The 20,340-nt window shown below is 42.2% G+C and overlaps 1 protein-coding gene across 1 annotated transcript in view; it reads left to right on the top strand.

The window, feature by feature from the left end:
- The first annotated feature begins 202 nt into the window (after positions 1-202).
- The window catches only part of kcnq1.1 (potassium voltage-gated channel, KQT-like subfamily, member 1.1), a 36,924-nt gene continuing 16,786 nt past the window's right edge, over positions 203-20,340 (top strand). The window contains exons 1-6 of the mRNA XM_079216547.1: positions 203-787; positions 7,012-7,102; positions 13,833-13,959; positions 14,334-14,412; positions 15,119-15,215; positions 19,257-19,397. Coding sequence (XP_079072673.1) covers positions 453-787; positions 7,012-7,102; positions 13,833-13,959; positions 14,334-14,412; positions 15,119-15,215; positions 19,257-19,397 — 870 coding nt within the window. The 5' untranslated portion in view covers positions 203-452. The remainder of the gene's footprint in view (positions 788-7,011; positions 7,103-13,832; positions 13,960-14,333; positions 14,413-15,118; positions 15,216-19,256; positions 19,398-20,340) is intronic.

Raw genomic sequence — 20,340 nt, 5'->3', positions numbered from 1 at the left:
TAATGATGTGGGGCATATTTAACACGGATCTGAGGATGAAGTTCATCAGCTGCAGATTGCTTTTCGAGCAGTTTTGCAAAAACAATAAAATCTCTGAACAGCTGGCGACTCGTGGCGCACCGCCTGGCGTCCCACAGCTCCTCAGGCTGATAAGTGCTCTGACGGAAGTGGGGGGTGTATTCATTCAGGGCTGAGGCTCGCCATAACCTCAACAACCAAGAGAGCCGTATAAGTGAAATGAAAGAAACGCCGTCCTGGTGATCTAGAGCATTAATAACTCCGTTTATCTCACAGCTTTATGCGCCCTGGTGAGATCAGGCGCACAGCAGAAGGTGAGCGCACATGGGCCGTTTGTCCGTTTGAGTCAGTGACCGATACAAATAACTGTGGAAGAAAAAAAAAAAAGAAAAAAAAAGTTAAACCCAGCGCCAGAAGAATAACGGGAAGCTACAATGTCGAGCTCACGGAGGTCTTCTGTGGCACGAGGGAAGAGACCAGCGAATCTGGAACTGTCGGAAACCAGGTTTTGTGTGCCGGAACCAGGGACCCCCGCGGGCAACGACACGTCTTCTGAAAGAGACAGAATGCCAGAGGACGGTAACACTTCCACAAATGTACCAGCTGTTCATCTCCACCCGTACTTATCTCATCCCCGGATGTCTGTGCGGATGTCGGTGTACAGCACCGGGCTCCGTCCGGTCCTCACGCGCGCCTACATCCAAGGACGCGTGTATAACTTCCTGGAAAGGCCGTCTGGCTGGAAATGCTTCGTGTATCACTTCTCAGTGTGAGTGTTGTTCTTTTTGTGTGTGTTTTTTTTACTGCCATAATCATCCATTTCCTTAGGGTATCCAAGGGTGTAATTGCAACTAAGATCCTAATTAAACAGGGAGTTAATTGCGCATACTCTTGGAAGCCCTGGCTCCAAAGAATTGTTAATCCTGTGAATTTAAGAAAGATTCCTGCACGGATAGCACAGAAGGACTGGACTGGAATAGTCCCTGTTGGAATATTATAAGGATATATAAATCCAGCAGATTAAAAAAATACCACATAATTTATCACAGACATGAGAAAATACATCCTCATAGGAGTACTAAAGGATTATTATTAAGATCTTTCATTTGGAAGATGTGTTTTTCCTCAGCACCACTGAACAGTTTGAGTCCAACAACACACACAGAGGGCGTTTGCTTTCAGTGAATGCTTTTCAACCTGACAGGGTTACACATTTATTTTCCTTCCTTGACAGTGTGACAGATGTGTGTGAGACTAAAATGAAATATGAATAATACAGCTATGATGAACATAGATCCTGGTGTAATCCAGTGTGGGATGGATTGTACCCGCCAAAGCTGCAATACCATGAAGATGTCACATTATGGTTCACCGCCCAACAACGGATGTGACAGCTTTTGTCAGGTAGCTTGAAAAAAACGAGGTGTTACTGGTGATAGACGCCTGTTTACACGCCACTGACGTAACGGCAAAGGATTCATTTCACGGTGTCACCCAGATCCGGGAAACTTTGTCAGTCCAGTATGATCCAAAATGGACCGTTCAGTTTAGGAATGTGGGATATGATCCTCTGGCTGACGCCCATGTGTGCAGTGTCTGTCCCCACTTGCTGGGCCTGATAACAGGCAGCTAAACTCGGCGCGTGTGTGTGTGTGTGTTCTGTGGAGGAGGTAGCGGATCCTGTCCTGCGCTGCCGCCCTTAGACCCCGCAGCGTCGGAAGGGGAGGCACAGGAACACGGGCCTGTCGGAGCAGGTTAGAGTCTCGGTGACTCAGAGGGCGGCACAATAACAATAACAGTAGTGCGCAATAAAGGTTGGAGCTAGTGGCTGCTGTGATCACAGAGAAATCCTTGTTCATGCATTACAAATGTTGTTTATATTAGACTGAGGTGCAGGCCAGCAAGATGAGGTGCCGTGACCTTCCTGTCATGGCTCAGGCTGCACAAAATGACAGGAGACGCCACAGAGTGCTACTTGAAATACAAAATCAATATGCTTTTCAAAAGCCACAGTGTTGGTGGTAATTCGGACACTTTCAGCCAGGACAGTTGTTTGTTTGCTGCAGCTCGGCTCCATCTGATCTGTTGTTTGCCGGATCTGTTGTATGCCGGATTTGAAACTTCTGGTTTTGCATTAGAGCAAATCTGCAACGCGCTCGGCCTCCCGAAGAGGATGTGATGGGACGGTTCCTCCGTTTGTAATAACTATTGAGCAGGATGATCAAATCCAGGCCGTAAAAAACGCATGACCTTCGAAAGCTGCACGATGTTTTAAGTTAGTTTGAGGAACTTTTAAGTGAGTACAGTCTCGATTCAACACTCTGCTTCTTATATGACCGACATAAGTAAACGAGAGGAACCGTGAGTGCACATACGGGATACGTGGATGGCAGAGAGAATTGAGAAGTTTGTGGCGCTAAAGATAAGAAACCTGCATGGATTATAAAAGATCAAAGCGATTCCCCGTGAATCATGCAGGTTCACCAGGAGCTCCTTCAGCTCAGACTCCATGCGGCGCCGCCGACTGACCCAGATGCAGCTTCGCTACCGCCTTCGACCCGCAGTCGGCGGTCCGGCAGGAGGTGAAAAACGTCAGCGCCTGGCAGCAGCTGCTCCTCCTCCAGACCCGACGCCACGCTGCTGGAGGCCCCTGGCTGTAATGCTGGGCCCGCTGGGGGGGAAAGGGAGCCAAGGGAGGACGAGAACCAGGACTGAGCGGGGGAGACTGTCAGATCCTGCTGCAGTACAATTAGGTTTTCTACTCGGAAACACCACCATCCACCAGGTAGCTTTAAAAAAAACATGTGTCTCTGAGGTGTTAGTAAGCAGAGTTGTATTGTCATGAGATCTGGTAGGTTGCATTTGAGAGTATATGAGAGCAGTTTTTTGGATGTCAAAGCATCCGGCAGGTTCTTTGGGTTCAGTTTGGTTCCTTGTTTTGCAAGTGTTTTAGTGGGAGAACAGCATGGCCTTATCACTTACCCAGAACGCCCACGTCAGAGTGACCCGAGTCCTTATCAGAGCTACCCTTGTGTGTGTGTGTGTGTTTGCGTTGGTCAGTGTGTGTGTGTGTGTGTGTGTGTGTGGTGATACAGCATGCTGGCCGGGACTCAGGTTTGTTTCATTGTGGTAAAAGCGTGAACACGGTATAATTTTAGCTTTGAGCAATTAATAAAGTGCATCCCATGCTCCCGCTGGGTGTCTGCCTGCAGTGTGCTGCAGTCTAACAGCCTCTTGGTTTGGAGCAGCGTAGATCCATCCCACATGCTGGTTATAGATGAGTCGATCAGGAGCGCCAGGAGAAAACAAAAATCTGAAAGTGTTGTGTGTGTTTTTTTTACAGACTCGGCTCCATTAAACTGAGCCAGATGTATCTGTCAAACAGCATCCAGTTGAATGAAGAACAATCTGCCACTATTCCTTGAATTATTTAACAAACCAGATAAGAGTTGACGTGTTCTTTTCTATGTTTTGTTACGCTGCTTGTATTCCATCCTGTAATTTAGGAACTGGGGGAAAAGGCTTTTTTTTTTAATTTTCTTCTCTTTCACGAAACACAGGTGCTTCGATTCCTAACGGAGCACATCGGCAAGGTCACTTTTATCGCTCAGCTTTTTTATTTCCCTCACACGAGCCAAAGTCAAAGGTGTCAGACGAGGCCTTAAGTCCTCATCTTTAATCACTGCATTCATCTGAACCTCTGCTCTGTGTTGCATTGCTGTTGCTCGAGTTTGTGTTTTGTCATCGCCACAAATCAACAGTGATGCAAACAAAGTTTGATTGCCGGTCCGAGCGGGACGCTTGACGCTAACAGCCAGTGACACGGCCAGCAGAGTCACCGCTAACCCCCGTGCTTCTTGTCCCTCGCTACGTCTCTACACTCGCTGCACAGCAGAGCGCGGGTGAATCTACCCATCAATAATGGATGGGAGCAATGATTTGAGCATTTTTGTTTAGAGTTCAGTGGTGCCTGTGGAGCCGAGCCACTGTATTATTTTGTCTGTTGCTCCACCGGAGGAAAAGGAAGTGAAATATGATGGTGCAGTTAGTGGAGAGACAGACTGACGAGTCAGATCGCCTCAGACGGATCCAAAGCGAGGCAGAAGTGTGTGCCCCGCATACCGAGTGTGTGCGCTCGCTGGCATTTTCAAACGCTCTGAAAAATAGTTTAGGCAGAGCTTTGCCGACAAATTACTCCATTAGCATATCGGAGTGTTTGGCTCGGAAAGTTTGATGTTCATTTGTGTTTCTTTTGATCCCCTTCTTCAGCCGCCTCTGTCACGTCTCGAACATAAGAATGTGTAAATTGCACCGGGTCCTAACGATGCGAGCACTTTTGTTCATGCCCAATGTTCCCGTCTCTCCTTAATGGACAAATTGGCTCCCATTTAGTCGTGGTATTGTGTGCTTCTTCGGTGTCGAGAAGCAGCTGCATTGTTAGCTGTGTTACACACCGGTTCATCTTCCCTGAGCAGGTCTCTCCTCTCCTGTCTTTTATCTGTGTTGACGTGCGGCGTGCACGGTCAAGCCTGTGTGTGTGTGTGTGTGTGTGTGTGTGTGTGTGTGTGTGTGTGTGTGCGTGTTACTTTAAAGGGGGGTATTTGTATTCCTGGCCAGTCTTCAATAAACCCAGGCTGTAGCATTCGGTGATAAGAGGCTCCATGGTGCAAACATTGACTGGAAACTCCCTCTACACATAGTTTCCATCCAGTGTGCTCATATAGGAACAAGACAGTGGTCCTTCAGGGCTTTTTTGTTTTATTAACAATAGTTTGAAACATTATCGAGATGACAGTCGAGCAAATACTTCCAACAACACTTTGCGGTATGCCAGTTCCATATTGGGAGTCTTCCATGCCCCATTGCATGTTGTTCTCTTACACTGTTTATAAAATCACTTTCACCCAGGAGACCGTTGTCCGTGTCACGTAGATTCCGTACTAAAGTAACCCAACTTTTCCGTATTTCAACCCAAACTATGATCTTTTCCAAAAACCGAACCAACAACTAAATTGTTTCTTGTAAAGACTGAAGTTTATTTTGAAAAGACCGTATGCAAGTAACAAGCGGAAATGGTGTTGCTGGACTACCTTTTTGTAAGATATCGTATTGATATCTGTTGCATGAGGATACGTTGCACAGCAACACTTGCCTTTGTAACTGCATTGTGCTTATATATTGTGTCTTATTTCCTAATCATTTGAATTGTGTGCCGTCATGAAAACACTCTTGCCACATGCACCAAGTTTTGAAATGAACACTGGCGGCGCAGTTACATCCAAACAGAGAGCCAACTTTCCAGTGCCTCCATGTTTTTTTTACCCCCCAATTGGGCCAATCATGGACGGTCGTTCTGTCAGCTGACTGGCAAACGGCTTCAGATGGTGTCATGTGAATCCATTCAGAAGTTTCGCCGCCACATCTCCTGCCAACGGAAATGGAAAGTTAATCAGTTTGCCCTTTGTCTCAATGCCAACCACCAAAGTCTAGTGCACATTCATTATTAATCCTCTAAGATAGCTTGCTCACAGACAAACATAATGAAAATGAGGTGAAACACAACCCCCGACTTCAACTCGGATAGCGAAGACGAGATGCAGTGTCCAAAGGAAAAACAGGAGCTGTCCACAGGAGCTCCTAGGGGCTAAATCATGTGGTGTTACAAAGGCACCAAAAGTAGCTCTTTGTCATAAAAGTAGCTCTTTAAAGAAAGAGATTCCTGAGATGTGTTCTGGTGGAGAGTTCAAGAGTCAGTAACTCAAGGCCACATAAGAAAGTGTTAGTTCTTTTTTTAGTGTGTTGCTGCAGCTTGAAGCCTGATCTCAGAGAAATTCAATATATTTCTCTTAAGTAGGTTGAGGAGTTAAAGTCGTCTCATTGTTGCTGCAGTCGAAACACTTGTGACCTTGAGGGGGGGAATAAGAAGAATGTTAAGGAGAAATTCAGTGTTTGTTGACTGTGTGTGTGTGTGTGTGTGTGTGTGTGTGTGTGTGTGTGTGTGCACGCGCAGACCAGTGTGCTCATTATTTGACAAGTTTATCATGCGCTTTGCATTCATATGAAGGAGTTCAAAAGGTTCACAGTGTTTCCTCCAGAGAGCTGTCCCTGAATGTTTGCTCAAAAATCAGTCAGATACTTTTCATGACACAAATATAAAGTAATGTTTTGCTGTCTTGAATTTTTTTTTTTTTCCAAGTTGTTTAGAAGCTTAGACTCGAATCCGACACCAATGTTGACTGAAGTTTTGCTGTTCAAATCAAAGGCTGAGATGTTGACATGAATATTAGGTTGAAGGGGTTTTGAAGAGATGTGTGTTTACTTACAACGACCAGTTATGTAAAGCTAAGTCAAGAGCTGGTTCGGACGTTACTCTCCGGCTTGTAGCTCCGTCACTGCGAGCTAAACACGCAACAGAGTCACGACTGTTTGCAGCAGAAAGTCTCTACATCTTAGTAGCACTTAAATGGCATTTACTGATAGCACTTTGTAGTTTAACTTTATTGAAGAAATGGTACTTTCTTGATTATCGTTGTTCTGAGTTTGTACTCATGGTTGAATGCACCTATTATAAGTCGCTTTGGATAAAAGGTCGGCTAAGTGAAATGTAATGTATCCAATTGGATTGTATACAAATCTTATCAAAAGGAAATTAGAGCTTCCATCGTAAAGCTTACAATTATGATACTTAAAAACCACAAGGAACTTTTTCTCAATGTAATACCGATGCCCGTCAGCGAGAAGATTGGCTATTTCTAAAAGGTTATGTTTAATGCCTGTGGTTGTAGTGTACTCAAAAATCAGACTTAATAATGCAAGTGCATCTGCAAACTCCTTCAGTTCAAACTCTAGCGGGGGACTCCGGCTTCAACCTGCAGCTCAGGAGACACTCATGCTTTTGTTCACAGGAAACGGCAAAATCAGAACAGAATGAAAGTTCCCTCATTGTAACTTTAATCCAGACTAATCTGATCTGATCTGCTTTGTGCCCTACAGGTTTCTCATCGTTCTGGCCTGTCTCATCCTCAGCGTTCTGTCTACCATCGACCAGTATCAGGCCCTGGCTCACACAACACTCTTCTGGGTGGTGAGTGTTGAATTTGATTCAATTAAAAAAAAAAACTCCTGGGATTAACCACTAAAACATAGGTTTTGTCTCCAGTTTGTCTCTTTGCGAGATTGGATCTACCTCCAGCAGACGTTTTAATTAGAAGCTAAAGATTGATTAAATCCCAATTAGACCGTCCTAACCCTCTCAGTGGAGAGCAGTGTTTGGGGTCAAATGGGTTTAGCTTTTGCTGTCGGGAATGTGGGCTCTAAACCAGACGACAACATCCGGGTCTCAAAAAATGAATCCAATGTCAAACTGTCTGAAACTCTTTTCTTTTTCTTTTTAATGGCCATCAGGGGGCTAAAATAAGTCTGATGTATTACCTTTATGGTCTCAATCACTAGTTTCAAGTCTTCTTCAATACAGCATGATGTTCATTTAGTAAATGATAGGCCATTTATAGTCAAACACAACATGAAGCAGGGTATGCTTTAGGCTTTCGGGCTTGTCATTGAAAGGTCGCTCCGGTCTGGAAGGTGTCCATGTTTTTCCTTCTTCAAACTTTAACGCTTTCACATTGTGTTTAAGCTCCTGAAAGTGAACTGTCACAGTTTTCGGTTGACCAAAAATGTATTTTTCAACATTGCGCCACCCTCTTACGTCACATCTGGTTGCAAAACAAAAGCAAGATGGCGACGGCCAAAATGCAGAACGTGAGGCTTCACAATCTTTAGTCCACAAACCAACTGGGTGACCTCACAGTGATTATGTCCACTATCTACGGTCTGTGCTAAAAACTAGAGACTTTAAAGCGCAGATCCGAGCAGAACGTGTCTTTTTGAAATTAATTAGGTGGTGCTGACACGCTTGGTGATGCAGTGATTATTGATGGGCTCGAGAGCTCGCCTGGTCCCAAACAAGCAGGACAATTAGTTTACTTCATTCAAGAGACGTATTTGTATGCTGCTCTCTCACAACTGCAGTCTGCAGATCCGTACTGCATCTCTGTTGTGGGGCAGTTTCTACTCCAGCAGACTAGGGTTATATAAAGTTGGACAGAGTGACTCAACTAATATGATAGCTTTCTCCATTTTGGTTGGATTCTCCAGGATATATTCCATGTGTCGATGTGAATTCATGTAATGTGAAGCAATCAAAGACTGAAATCTGGATGTAATCCTTGCAACATCTACGGAGAGTAAAAAAATAAGAGAAAAACTTGCTTTAACACCAGCTCTGAGACTTGGTGGTACACTCCCATAGAGATTACATGGATTAGTGTAGCACTTAGATGGACACAATATCTTGTGTTCCTGCATGTTAAACTGCCTCACTTTGTGGCGCATTAAACATAAATCTGCTCATATCTAACAAATGAAAGTGATGATACCAAGTGCATCCCTCACTTTCATGCAAATCTTTACGCGCACAATCAGTTTCTATTGTCGATAGGTATGCGATGCCTCCGGAAAAGAGCCAGCACTGTTAATAATGCAGCTTTCAGAACACTCAAAGAAAATCAACCTGTGTAGATATTTTACGAGGTTGCATGCATTCCTTTGAAACCTTTAGGGTGTGCAGCATGTGTTTGGGCAAGAAACACTTTGAGTTCCAGGAGAACTCCTCGGTGTATTTAGTGATCCAGTTCAGTGGTCCGTGAACCACATGCGTCTGACTCTGTACTCGGAGAGTGATTGCGACTTGAAACAATCTCTATCTAATCTAAATGCTTTCTTGTAAAAGCACTGTTTGCATGAGATACAGCCTGAAGTCTGTTGTCCCCCCGCGGCTGCCTGATCTGATCTTTGGTTTGACTTTCACTATCTGCTCAGCACTTCTGTTTAGTTTTTTTGTCGGCAGGCCCGATTCTGATCTTCTGATCGTTGTGTTCCCTTTGCCGTGTTGCATCCTCATTGATAAAAAATAAATGTTAACGATGTTTATGCAACAATGCAGTCGATTGGCGTCTACACAAGTTGGTTAACCTGAAGCAAAGGATGAATAAGAGCAACACAGTTTCTTTCAAAAGCTGCAGCAATCAACACTGTGATTGGGAGGATGTTGCGAAAAACAACAAATATCAAATTTCAGTTTTTGTTGTGTGAAAAGCAATTTCATGTGTTGATCGACCTAACCGCCACCTGACGGAGAAAACAATTTCGGGACACTTTAGGTTGGACCACATCGACCTTTCCCTCCTCTACCCCCCCTGTAAACAATTTTGGGATGTCCCGCTGGCCTAAGAGGACAACAGTCCTCCTCTACATTCAATAGTAAATAGAGAAAACTTAACCCTGAAACACCAGCTGCTCAGTGCAGGAACTGTTTGGGCGAATTGTGAGTCACCCGAGCTCCGACAAAGGAAATCCTTTAAGAAAAGGATAACAAGGCCTCGAGGATTTTCTTATAAGAGGCCCGGAGTGTGCCGCATGTGACAAGTTCACCTTGGCCTGGGGGTAATAGGATGAAATCGTCACGGTGCTTCATGAGCCGGCACATCAAGGTCTCAAACCCTACAAGACCATTGTTGGATTCAAAGAAGCTCCTGTGTACGAATCACACCTGTAATTATGTAGAGAGTGTGATATTTGTTGGCAAACACCACAAAATGTCACATTTTATGGCACATGGTTGTTCTGCCTTAAATTCACCCCGGAGATATTTAATCCTCTTATTCTTCTCTCTAACGCAGATTATGAATAATTAATATTTACCATGCTCCTAAACCTACCAAAATCTCAAACATTCATCCTTTCCATCCTCCGTCCCATAGGTACTTTGTGCTTTCTAGTTCAGAGATTTGCTTTGACCCTGGCACTCTTTCATTCTCTCCTCCCCCACAACAAAAGCAGCTTCTTTGTCTTGCCGCTTTCTTCCTGCACACTCAAGGTTAACAGAGACCACGCTGTTCTTTACTTGGAGATGCAGCACCGGCTGACAGTGTTTGTAGTAGTGTGTTTGGCCAGATGCTCGGCGGTTTGCCCAAAAAGATACACATTCCCAAAAGGTCTCGTTTGTTTGGTTTCTTCAGATCCCGGAGAAAAAAAATGAGTGTAAACTTTGAAAAAAAGTATTCCTACTTTTTATTTCATTCTGGAAACAAATCCCGGTAACACAGTTTGTTTTAGTTGCAATTTCACAGAAACAGACCATCAAGCAACTCACTGTATGAATGCAAATGGCTTTATTATTGGAAAATGGGGGGTGAATGAGGGTTGTGGACTGACGATAAAGGAATGAATGATAAAGGTCGAGAATGAAGGGAGGGATGAAATGAAGGTCGGATGGGGATTGATGATGGGTTTAGGTCGAAACATGTTGTGGAGTGAGTCTCAGTGTGGAGACAATGGCTGGATGAGGCATCCTAGTCTTATTGCCCCCCTTGAGGTTCCTGTAACGAGAGACTAGGAGGTGAGGAAGGATTTTAGGGCTGAGGGATGTGACAAGAGACGAGAGATATGGAAGAGAAAGAGGTTCGGTCGAGGTAGATGGGTGAGAATGAGTCTTGGTGTTTGTTTCTGAATTTATTATGATTTATTATTAAGTTGCAAACCTCTAACCAGGAGGAACATAGCTGTAAACTGTAAACCCAGACTGAGCCTATGGAGAGAGATCACCTGCTGCTGCCGCATGATGCAATAATGTCCGTTTAGACGCAGTGCAAGCTAACTAGCTAGCTATCTAGTTAGCTAACTAGCTAGCTAGTTAGTTAATTCCACTATGCTTTAATGCTACACTGGTTCCAGACAGCAATGAGCTTTTCAAAACTGTGACGAGCGTGTCTGGACCTCAGCTAACTAATGCTTTGACTCGGTGTCAGTCTATTTTAGTTCATACGGAAGTTAGCCCGCTAGAACGCTCCCAATGACAACAGTGGACATAAAAATGGCCGCCGCTCTGGCCGTCCTGCTCCGTTGATTCGAGTAGAAATGTAATTTGCACTCCGATATGTTTTCTACGGACCCTCTGTCTCGTGGTACTCGTTCCCGGCGTCGGTTGGCTTTAGGTTTTAGGTTTAGGCATGAGGAGTGAGATTAGTTAAGTACAGGGTAAGAATATCCGTGTTAGTAGTCTGTGTCATATCTTCCCAAAGGTAGGTGATGTCATTTTACACCGTGTATTTTCCAAAATGACATTTTTTCGTATTATTGATTATTATTATTATTATTATATAGTTTCGACCGGGTCCCATTTGGGTTCCCCGGTCGGGTCTCATTTCTTCTCAGAACCGAGTGAATCCTTAATTAAGGATACGCTCTCCATCAGCGGACAGATGGTATTTACTTACTCGTCGTGTTTAAAGCTTTTCATTATTCTGAGCACTTTTAGGATTTCTCTTTCATGTTGGCTTAAACATTTTGTTTTTGTTCTTGTAGGAACAGCTGTTGACAACACGATCTCCGCTGCACGCAGGTTCACTGTCTTGATTATTCTGGAGTCGTTTTTTTTACCCCACAGGCTTCTGTTTCGGCAGGGAAGCATTAAATTGTCAAGCTCTAAATTTTAAGCAAACACAGACAATTTGTGTTACGCAGTCAAAATCTCTGTAACAAGCCAGTAAGTGGACTCAAAAGTCAACCGCTGTTTCTAAGGTCAGAATCAACTGTCCAGCTCCAATGGTTTTGATTCTGCTCTATGCCTGTTTCTGTCCACCTCCTGTTTGTTAATGTATTGCTCTGTTTGAATGGACAATTTATTTTTCAACCTTGAAGTAGAAATCCTTTGAGAATAAATTAAGGAATACAACGTTTTACATATTCTCTTTTAAGAACACAATTCATCATATTATGAATGCATTTCTTTGTTGCTATTTCATATTCACGGAAGTTCTGAGCTTTGGCTCTGATGAAGAAAAAAAAAAACACCTCCAATAGTTGAAAACGTCGCCTGCTGTGCAACATGAAAGACATCCTCCAGTATGTTCTTTCCATCATTCACTGCAAAGCGATGATGTCGCCATTAAAAATCTATAAAATGGCGCCGAGTCACCTTTAAGGCGATTTCATCTCCAAATTCCCGTCAATGATTAAGAGACAGAGAGGTAATTTCATTTGCATTCACACTGCAGTTCATTAATTTCCACGTGTTGGTGTAATTGTGTGCTGTAATTGATTTTCTTCTAATCTATTTGTCCTCGAGGGACCACTGGAGGAATTAAAATGGAGCAGCTTTAATTGAGAAGCCTTAATTGTACGAGCTTCATGTTTAGCGTTGGACACACGCTGTTATGGCTTGTTTCAGTTTATTGTCATGCAAATGAAAAGCAATGAGAATAAGAAAGAGAAAGAAAAGAAGGGATTAATCCAGATGGGGCACGATACATAGCTGTCAGGGCTGCCATCAGCCCGTTAGCTTAGTTTAGCACAAAGACTTGAAAAAGGGGAAAATAGCTAATGGCTCTGTATAAATGTGACACAATCCACCTCCCAGCAGTGAAAGTCACTAATTTACACACTTTTTAGTAAAGAAAGTGTAAAAAAATTCTAGTTTTGGGGGTTTGTGGTTATTTCCTACAGTGTCTTGTCATCACTGTGCAAACCGTTCTCACTCCCAACTTATCAAATACTGACGCTTGATCAGTGCCCCTCAGTGTCTGATACCGACGCACTTGTAACTAACACCGATGTAAACCCATTATCAGACTCTAGTATGGAGACCGAGACAGCACAGGACTCAGTTTCCAGTTCAAAGCTCGTTTCCAGTCGTTGTGTGAAGCTAAAACAGCTAGCATGGTGGTCATAGCTTCCTATTTACTGTCAAGATATGAGAGCGGTATCTTTCTTTTGCTTTAATTTTCAGCGTGGAGCGGCTGCTCGGCGGGTACAGGAGGGTTGTCTTTCTTTCAAACGCAAGGTCGGCGGATCAATCCCCGGCTCCGCATGTCGGAGGAGTCCCTGAGCGAGACAAGTTGTTTCCCAGGAGGTTCACAGCATCCTTAAAATGCTTTGGATGGGTTAAATGCAGAGGTCAAACTTAAGCATGTATGTGTGTGTAGGTTATGGGGAAAGTCAAGACATTTTGGATCCACTGCTACGATATTGTAGGGTTGACTTTCTGAAAATATTTACACAATGAGATCTTTGATAAATGTGGTTATAATGACTATGTGGGCAAAGGCAAATAACAGAAAAGAAAAATGACATAACTTTTCTGCAATGCAGCCTTTAAAACCAGGAAAAGACAACACGTATGCCATAATAATAAGATATCCACTCTATATATATATATATATATATATATATATATATATATGTATATATATATATATATATATATATATATATATATATATATATTGCCACGCCTTATCTGTATGTATATGGGTATTTTATTACAGTTAAACAAGGTTTTTTCCCCCAAAATGTTGAACTACTCCTCTCAGTAAACACATTGTATTTCACAAAAATAAAGAACTATTATCAAACTGTTTGTCAAGGTGATAAAATCACTTCTTTTTTGTTCTCCTATCAGGTCCGAACACATGCAGCAGCGGAAATAGAGAATGAGTCAATGGGGTGGTGCAAATTAAACGGTGACAAATGGTGCAGCTTCTGATTGAGAATCAATAATCTTTAATGAGTTACATGGAGAGGCTGCACTTGAAAGAAAAAAAGAAGTTGTGGAACCGTCACATCTACGACATCAGTTTTTAAAAGTACACTTTTTTCCTGAAGTGTGAGCAGCTGTTCAGGTGTTGCATTCGATAACATGCAACAGCACCCGATGTCCTTCTAGCTCATTTGTCTCTCCCTCATTTCTCTGGCAGGAGATCGTCCTTGTGGTGTTCTTCGGTGTGGAATATTTTGTCCGCCTTTGGTCAGCCGGCTGCCGCAGTAAATACGTTGGCATCTGCGGCCGACTGCGCTTTGCCAGGAAGCCGATATCTATTATAGGTGGGAACACACACACACACACACACACATATCTATAGACACACACACACAAACGGATGTGTCGCTCTTCACCCACACTCAGTATTTAAACAATATCTGTAATACATCCTGAGCTGCATCCCAAAATGAGATACCTCAGACAAATTCAGCATGAAATTAAAACTGTCACTGCAATATTTCTTTCTACCTCCATCTTTTTATTCTTAAAATTGGACCCTCCAGGGGATTATTAATTTTTATTTTTTTGTTAAATATGCAGCAATGACTATTAGCATTAACATTATTTGTAACTCCTTTCACCTCAACGGAGAATAATTTTTTAATGAAAACCAATGATCATTTCCGAATAGAGCACTTTTCATTCTCTTCTTCAGATCTGATTGTGGTTGTTGCCTCAATAATTGTGCTGTCAGTGGGCTCCAAGGGCCAAGTGTTCGCCACCTCCGCTGTAAGGTAAGAGACAGTGATGCGACACTCTGGCTCGGTTGCATCAAGAACGATCAATATAATCTAAGATTAATCAGAGTTTAGCCAAACTGGGTTTAAAATGATTACATCCAGATTTGAAATTAAGCAGAATTCTGTGTTTTGTACATCCAAATTCAAACTAAAATGAAATACTTTAATCAATATGTAGCTTCGTTTCAGAAGAACTTGGTTGGTGAATTAATGGAGCAATATGGCCAAATAATAGAAGATAAAAAATGGACAGCAGGAAACACTTTTTTCCAGTCTTCCTGTTCAACAGTTTCTTGGTGAACTTGCTAACTTTTCAAGGCACTTCATTATTTCCGCTTTTCAGAAGTTACACCTCCTCAAGTGAAAGTTGAAAGTAAATACCAGATCACATTTTAAATTGGTCTACGTTTCATAATCTATGAGTTAAAACTAAACTAGTTTAAATTGATGAGAGCATGTGTTGTATTGTACAAACGTCTTACTACTTAATACATTTTGAATACTGAGCGTTTCGGGGAAGGCCCAAAGCCCCATCAATGCTTCCCCAGCTTGGTGTGGCTGGGCTTGCCATACCAGCACAGGGCCCGGCCTCCAACACCGTCCAACACCTTTGGGATGAACTGGCCAGCTGTGTGTGTACATGCATATTGTTGGTCGGAATACAATGTTGGCATTGAAACACCTTTGTGGTATTTTCCAGAGGGATTCGCTTCCTGCAGATCCTGCGAATGCTCCACGTGGACCGGCAGGGAGGCACCTGGCGTCTCCTCGGCTCCGTCGTCTTCATCCATCGGCAGGTACTCGAGCTTTGATTGAGGATGCTAAATAGCGGGGTGGGCTTTGGGATGCATGTCTGTCACAATAGGACTCATCTGTCACCATGGATACTGGTAGATTCCCTGTAGAGAGCGAAGCTATTGTTAGGTTGCAAATCTCTGCAAATGGATAACGTCCCACAAGCAATCATCATGTGTAATAAAATAGATGGTCCATTCTTTATTGAGTCATGGAAAGGTGCATATGGGTGTAATGCTGCACAGGGAAAAGGGAAAGCAACAGTCCAACGGCACGACACTCATCCCGATATGCGGTTATGGTGAAGGAATACAATGTATTTGGAAAAAAGATATATATTTTAAAATGCAGCCCTCTCTTAATATTATTTTGTGAACTTAAAGGACTTGTGAGCTACGCAACATCCAGTTGTAAATTCCCCCATGGAAGATATTTTTATTATGGATATATGGATATATATATATATATACAACATTTTTTACTTTGGAAGGCAATGCCGTCGACCGTTGCCGGTATTCTCTGCTGACCTCACATCACATTACCAACCTCGCTCTCGTACCCTAAAATGATTTACGGTTTGCAGTGAATGCAACACAAGACAAATAAATAAATCTAGATGTCACGGTTACTTTTATTTTTTACATTTATCTAACTGAACATCCTGACAGTGAAGGAATATGCATAAATGTATTTTTCTTTTATCCCTCAGATTTATCGAGCCTCGGGTTGAGAACCTGTGGTTTAGGCCTTGAACATGACCAAAATATAACTACAAAGATTTCAAATTCATATGAAGTTTCCTCCATTATCCACACCAGCTTTTTTTTCATTCTTTCAGGGTTGTGGAGGATAACAAGGAAGCGCTGGTGTAGATTTTTAAGGGTTGAAGTTGCCAGTGACTCCAGACTCGCTGTTTTTAGATGGACCGTAAAATGGTGCACATAATGGATTATGATTTCATCAGGATTATCTCATTGAGATTCTAAATCTCTTTTGCAAGGGAGTCCTTGTCAAGATGGCAACGTATACAAAAAAAACACAGAAAACAAAACAGCAAAAAATGAAACACAACATATATCATAAGAATTTGAGGCTGTATATTTGCAGGTTGTGTGTTCACAATTCATGTTATATTTTGGTCTTAAACAAACAAGTTAGACCAGCCAAAGAGAGACGGCCCAGATAAGAAGTAGATATTGATTTGGGACTGTCTTGTTGTGAGTGAGTGAATGAATGAATGAATGTATACTTTATTAATCCCCAAGGGGAAATTTGGTGTCGATGTAGCAGCAATTTACAGACAAAAATAAGATATAAAAACAACAGGGATGAAAGATATATACAATAATAATAACAGCAAAATAAATTGATCTGGAATACTGATTGGAGACTCTCATCATTCAGTGTGTAACATATACAAAAAAAACACAGAAAACAAAACAGCAAAAAATGAAATACAACATAAATCATACAAAATTAGAGACTGAAACCGAACCAGCAAATTGCATCAATCAAAGAGTTAGGAAAAGTAAATTCAGTGCTCAAATAATCCTTAATCTGGTTTTTAACATCGTCTCTGAAGCACTCACCAAGATGAGGCGTCCCAAAACTGTTCAAGCGCTTCTACCAAAGATGATACACGACCAAGGAGTGACGAACATAGTTTATCTTAAAAAAATGGAGGCGAAGGTGTGGCCAGAATGAGGCTCAATTAATAATAATTAGTCCCGATTGGGCTCTGAAGGCATCAGATGCCGTCACGTAAAGGAAGCTTCTCTGTCAACACAACGCCTGAATGTTTGTCTGCCAGTCTCTTACCTCGACGCGTGGAGCTGCAGCCCTTCGGCGTTAACAGCTGGAGGTTTTTTCAATGTCAATGGAGTTTCAGTCACTTCAATCAGCATCCAGTTGTCGTGGTTATCGCAGCATTTAAACACACGCCGAGCAGCATTCTGGCACTCGTGGCTTGTAAACACAATTTGCACAGTTGCTCTTCGAATGCACACTGGCAGAGAGGAAGCACATGTTCCTGGAATGTGTTCGCCGGGTCACGGCGGCGGCAGCGTGTTTACCGAACCGCCGGTCGTGACCAAGAGGTACCTGACTGCATTTAAAGCGGTTATTTGACGAGAATTCATGCATTTAGGTCGCAAGCGGTGACGTAACAGGCTCTCACATCCACCGGCAAAGGTTTTGATTGTCAAAACATCCCAAAATAAAAAAAAACAGAAGTGTCATGTGAGGATAGGGTTATGTGATTCACAGCCATCACCCAGGTTTTTTGGGTTTTTTCTTTAACAATAACGCTGCTGCTCCTGGAATAAAAATCTGAAAGTGACGGTTGACAAAGTGACACAAATTTTGAATTAGAGACATTGAATTAGACATTTTAGTCCTCAAAAGATTGGCGGACGAAAATGATGCGAACGTTTAAATCGAGACCAACTGGCGCTGAAAATTAGCCACAAAAATGATGAAGAATGCAGCTTTGCAGGGAGAGTGTCTAGTCTGGTTAATTTAAGCAAAACATCCGGGCATGAAACATGTTCTGATTTGCATATTAATATTAAACAAACACCATTCAACCAATGAGGCCCCCCGGGTGAACGGAGCATATGCTCTTTACAATAGACGCTAATTGACCCTTCGCTAAGCCCCGCCCCCGGCTGCTACTCCGTCAAGCTGTCAGAGCTCTGTTACCATGGTGACCACGCTGCCACCACTAACTGCAAACCCCCTGAATAAATATTATACAAAAAAGTGATTTCAGAGAGAAGCAGACAGGAGGATCTACAGTGTGTGTTTGAAGGATATATCCAGGATGTCAAACCGATTCATCCGTGAAAGTAGGTTAAAAAAAGATAGAAGCTACATCTGCGGATCACTGTCTTGTTTCTTCATTTTCCAAATATTAGATCATATTTATTTAATGGGTTGCAGTTCGTGACAGTGTGGCCACGCGGTAGCTCTGACAGCTGGGGGCGGGGCTTAGCGAAGGGTCAATGATAAAGACAGTCGTCGACAACAGCAGCAGCCACCTCTCTGATTGTAAAAGTGCTAATTTAGCTCTAAAATGTAGCCTTCAGTGGTAGTGTTGTGCTATACTATGCTACAGACTGTGTTATATTTATAAGTATATGCACACTACAAAATAGACTACATCCAGCAGGCATGGAGCCGTTCAAAATCAACCTATTAAATGTACGCAGCAACTATGTTACGCTGGCTTTAATATAGATGGCCACAAATCCCATGAAAAGACCAAAATCCACACTGAATTGATCACTAGTGTTGCCTGAGGAGCCTAAGCCTGATATGACTTACTCCTTTACGCCCGAGAGCTCCACTGCTGTCAACAACGTAAAGACACATCGATGAGCCACACGGGGGCAGTGGGTGACATGTCTCTTCATCACCACGAACCACTGTCGTTTATTTTGAGCCAATCCCACATGCGGCATCCTGCTGACATGAACAATTACTAAAGCACCATATGAGTGTATGCATTTGTGGCTAAATATTGCTAATAAAAGCTAATTAATGTTTAAGAAGCATTTGTGAAAAACTACAAAGACCAGACGTTTTAAGAGTCTTCTAAAATATATGTATACATACATGTATGTATTCTAAAATATATATATATATATATATATATATACTGTATGTATATTATCATGACCCATTTTTAAAGATGTATGTCTTCTGAAAGAGCAAATGGGCTGAGCGCCACAGTGTTGAGAAATGGACTGAAGCATTGTTGGTTTTGGTCTTTTCATGGGATTTGTTGACTAAAGGAAAACATAAATAAAACTATTGTAAAGTTCCAACCTTCTCCTTAAGGAAGAACATCATTACCAAAGTGATAAGTAGCTACTGCAGCTTCAAGTGTAAATGCACTTTTAGTTCACCACCCAGCCAGCCGAGACAACGCACTACATTCACAACTGATACAATGTGGCAGATATATTATTTAATGGTGTTGTGTTCTTTGAAATTACCCTTTTGTTGTTGACTGAGTTTGAGGTATGTCGTGCGTATTTCAGGAGCTGATCACTACCTTGTACATTGGCTTTCTGAGCCTGATCTTCTCCTCGTACTTTGTCTACCTGGCAGAGAAAGACGGAGTCAACAGCGACGGCTACACCGATTTTGAAAACTACGCCGATGCCCTGTGGTGGGGAGTGGTAAGGATCGATATGTGTGTGTGTGTGTGTGTGTGTGTGTGTGTGTGTGTGTGTGTGTGTGTGAGTTTTTCCAGCTCATTCTCACTCCCAGGTTGTCGCGCCCCTTTAGCGTCTGTATGATCTGTATGTATCCGTCCGCGTCATTATTTGACACTCAGATAAAATCCTAAGTGTTGCCGAGTTGTTTTTCAAGTTGTGCGTTTTACGTTCTTATGTTTGTTTACGCTTCACCTAAAATACATACTTATTTCAAGCCCATCCAGGATATTTATTTTCCGAAACAGAAAACTGTTATTCCTTTTTTGTTTCTGAAATAATTGAATGATGCAACCCTGTATGTTTTTTACAACAACAACAAAAAATGAAAATGTTGGATTTTCTAAGTGGTTTTGTTGCCGAACCCACAGTAAGTCATTTTTTTTATCCCAGTGTTTACTGCGACCGTAGTGGAGGCCAAAGTGAGGAAGTCATTAAAGTGTTTTTATCTAGACGGACATAAGTCACTAAATGCTGAATAGGAGCGGTATTTCAGACAAAAAGAAAACATAAATATCACAAGGTGACCAGAGAAAAGTGCCACTGATTTACAAGATACGTTTTGAAGACATGGAAAAAGCACAATATAAACATACATACATACACCAAATGTCAGTATGTCCTGGGTTGGGATGAAACTGATTTATTATTTATTTATTTCACCACTGTTAGTCAAATGTACATTCACAACAGACCTGGTCCAGCCACCATTGTATACCATTGTCTTGTATATTGAAATATATGATGTTTGAATTACTGTGTTTTTATTGCATAATTCATTCACCAAAAGATAGTTTGACATTTTGGAAATACACTTTGATTCCACTCTCATGTCTGCACATTTCCATTATTAGTTAAAGTTATTTTTTATTTGATTTTACACATCTTCACATTTTGATCAGACTCC

This window comes from Taurulus bubalis, assembly GCF_910589615.1.
Source record: "Taurulus bubalis genome assembly, chromosome: 4".
Classification (NCBI taxonomy): domain Eukaryota; kingdom Metazoa; phylum Chordata; class Actinopteri; order Perciformes; family Cottidae; genus Taurulus; species Taurulus bubalis.
The sequence above is the reverse complement of the archived record's forward strand: the minus strand, read 5'-3'. Positions and strand labels throughout refer to the sequence as shown.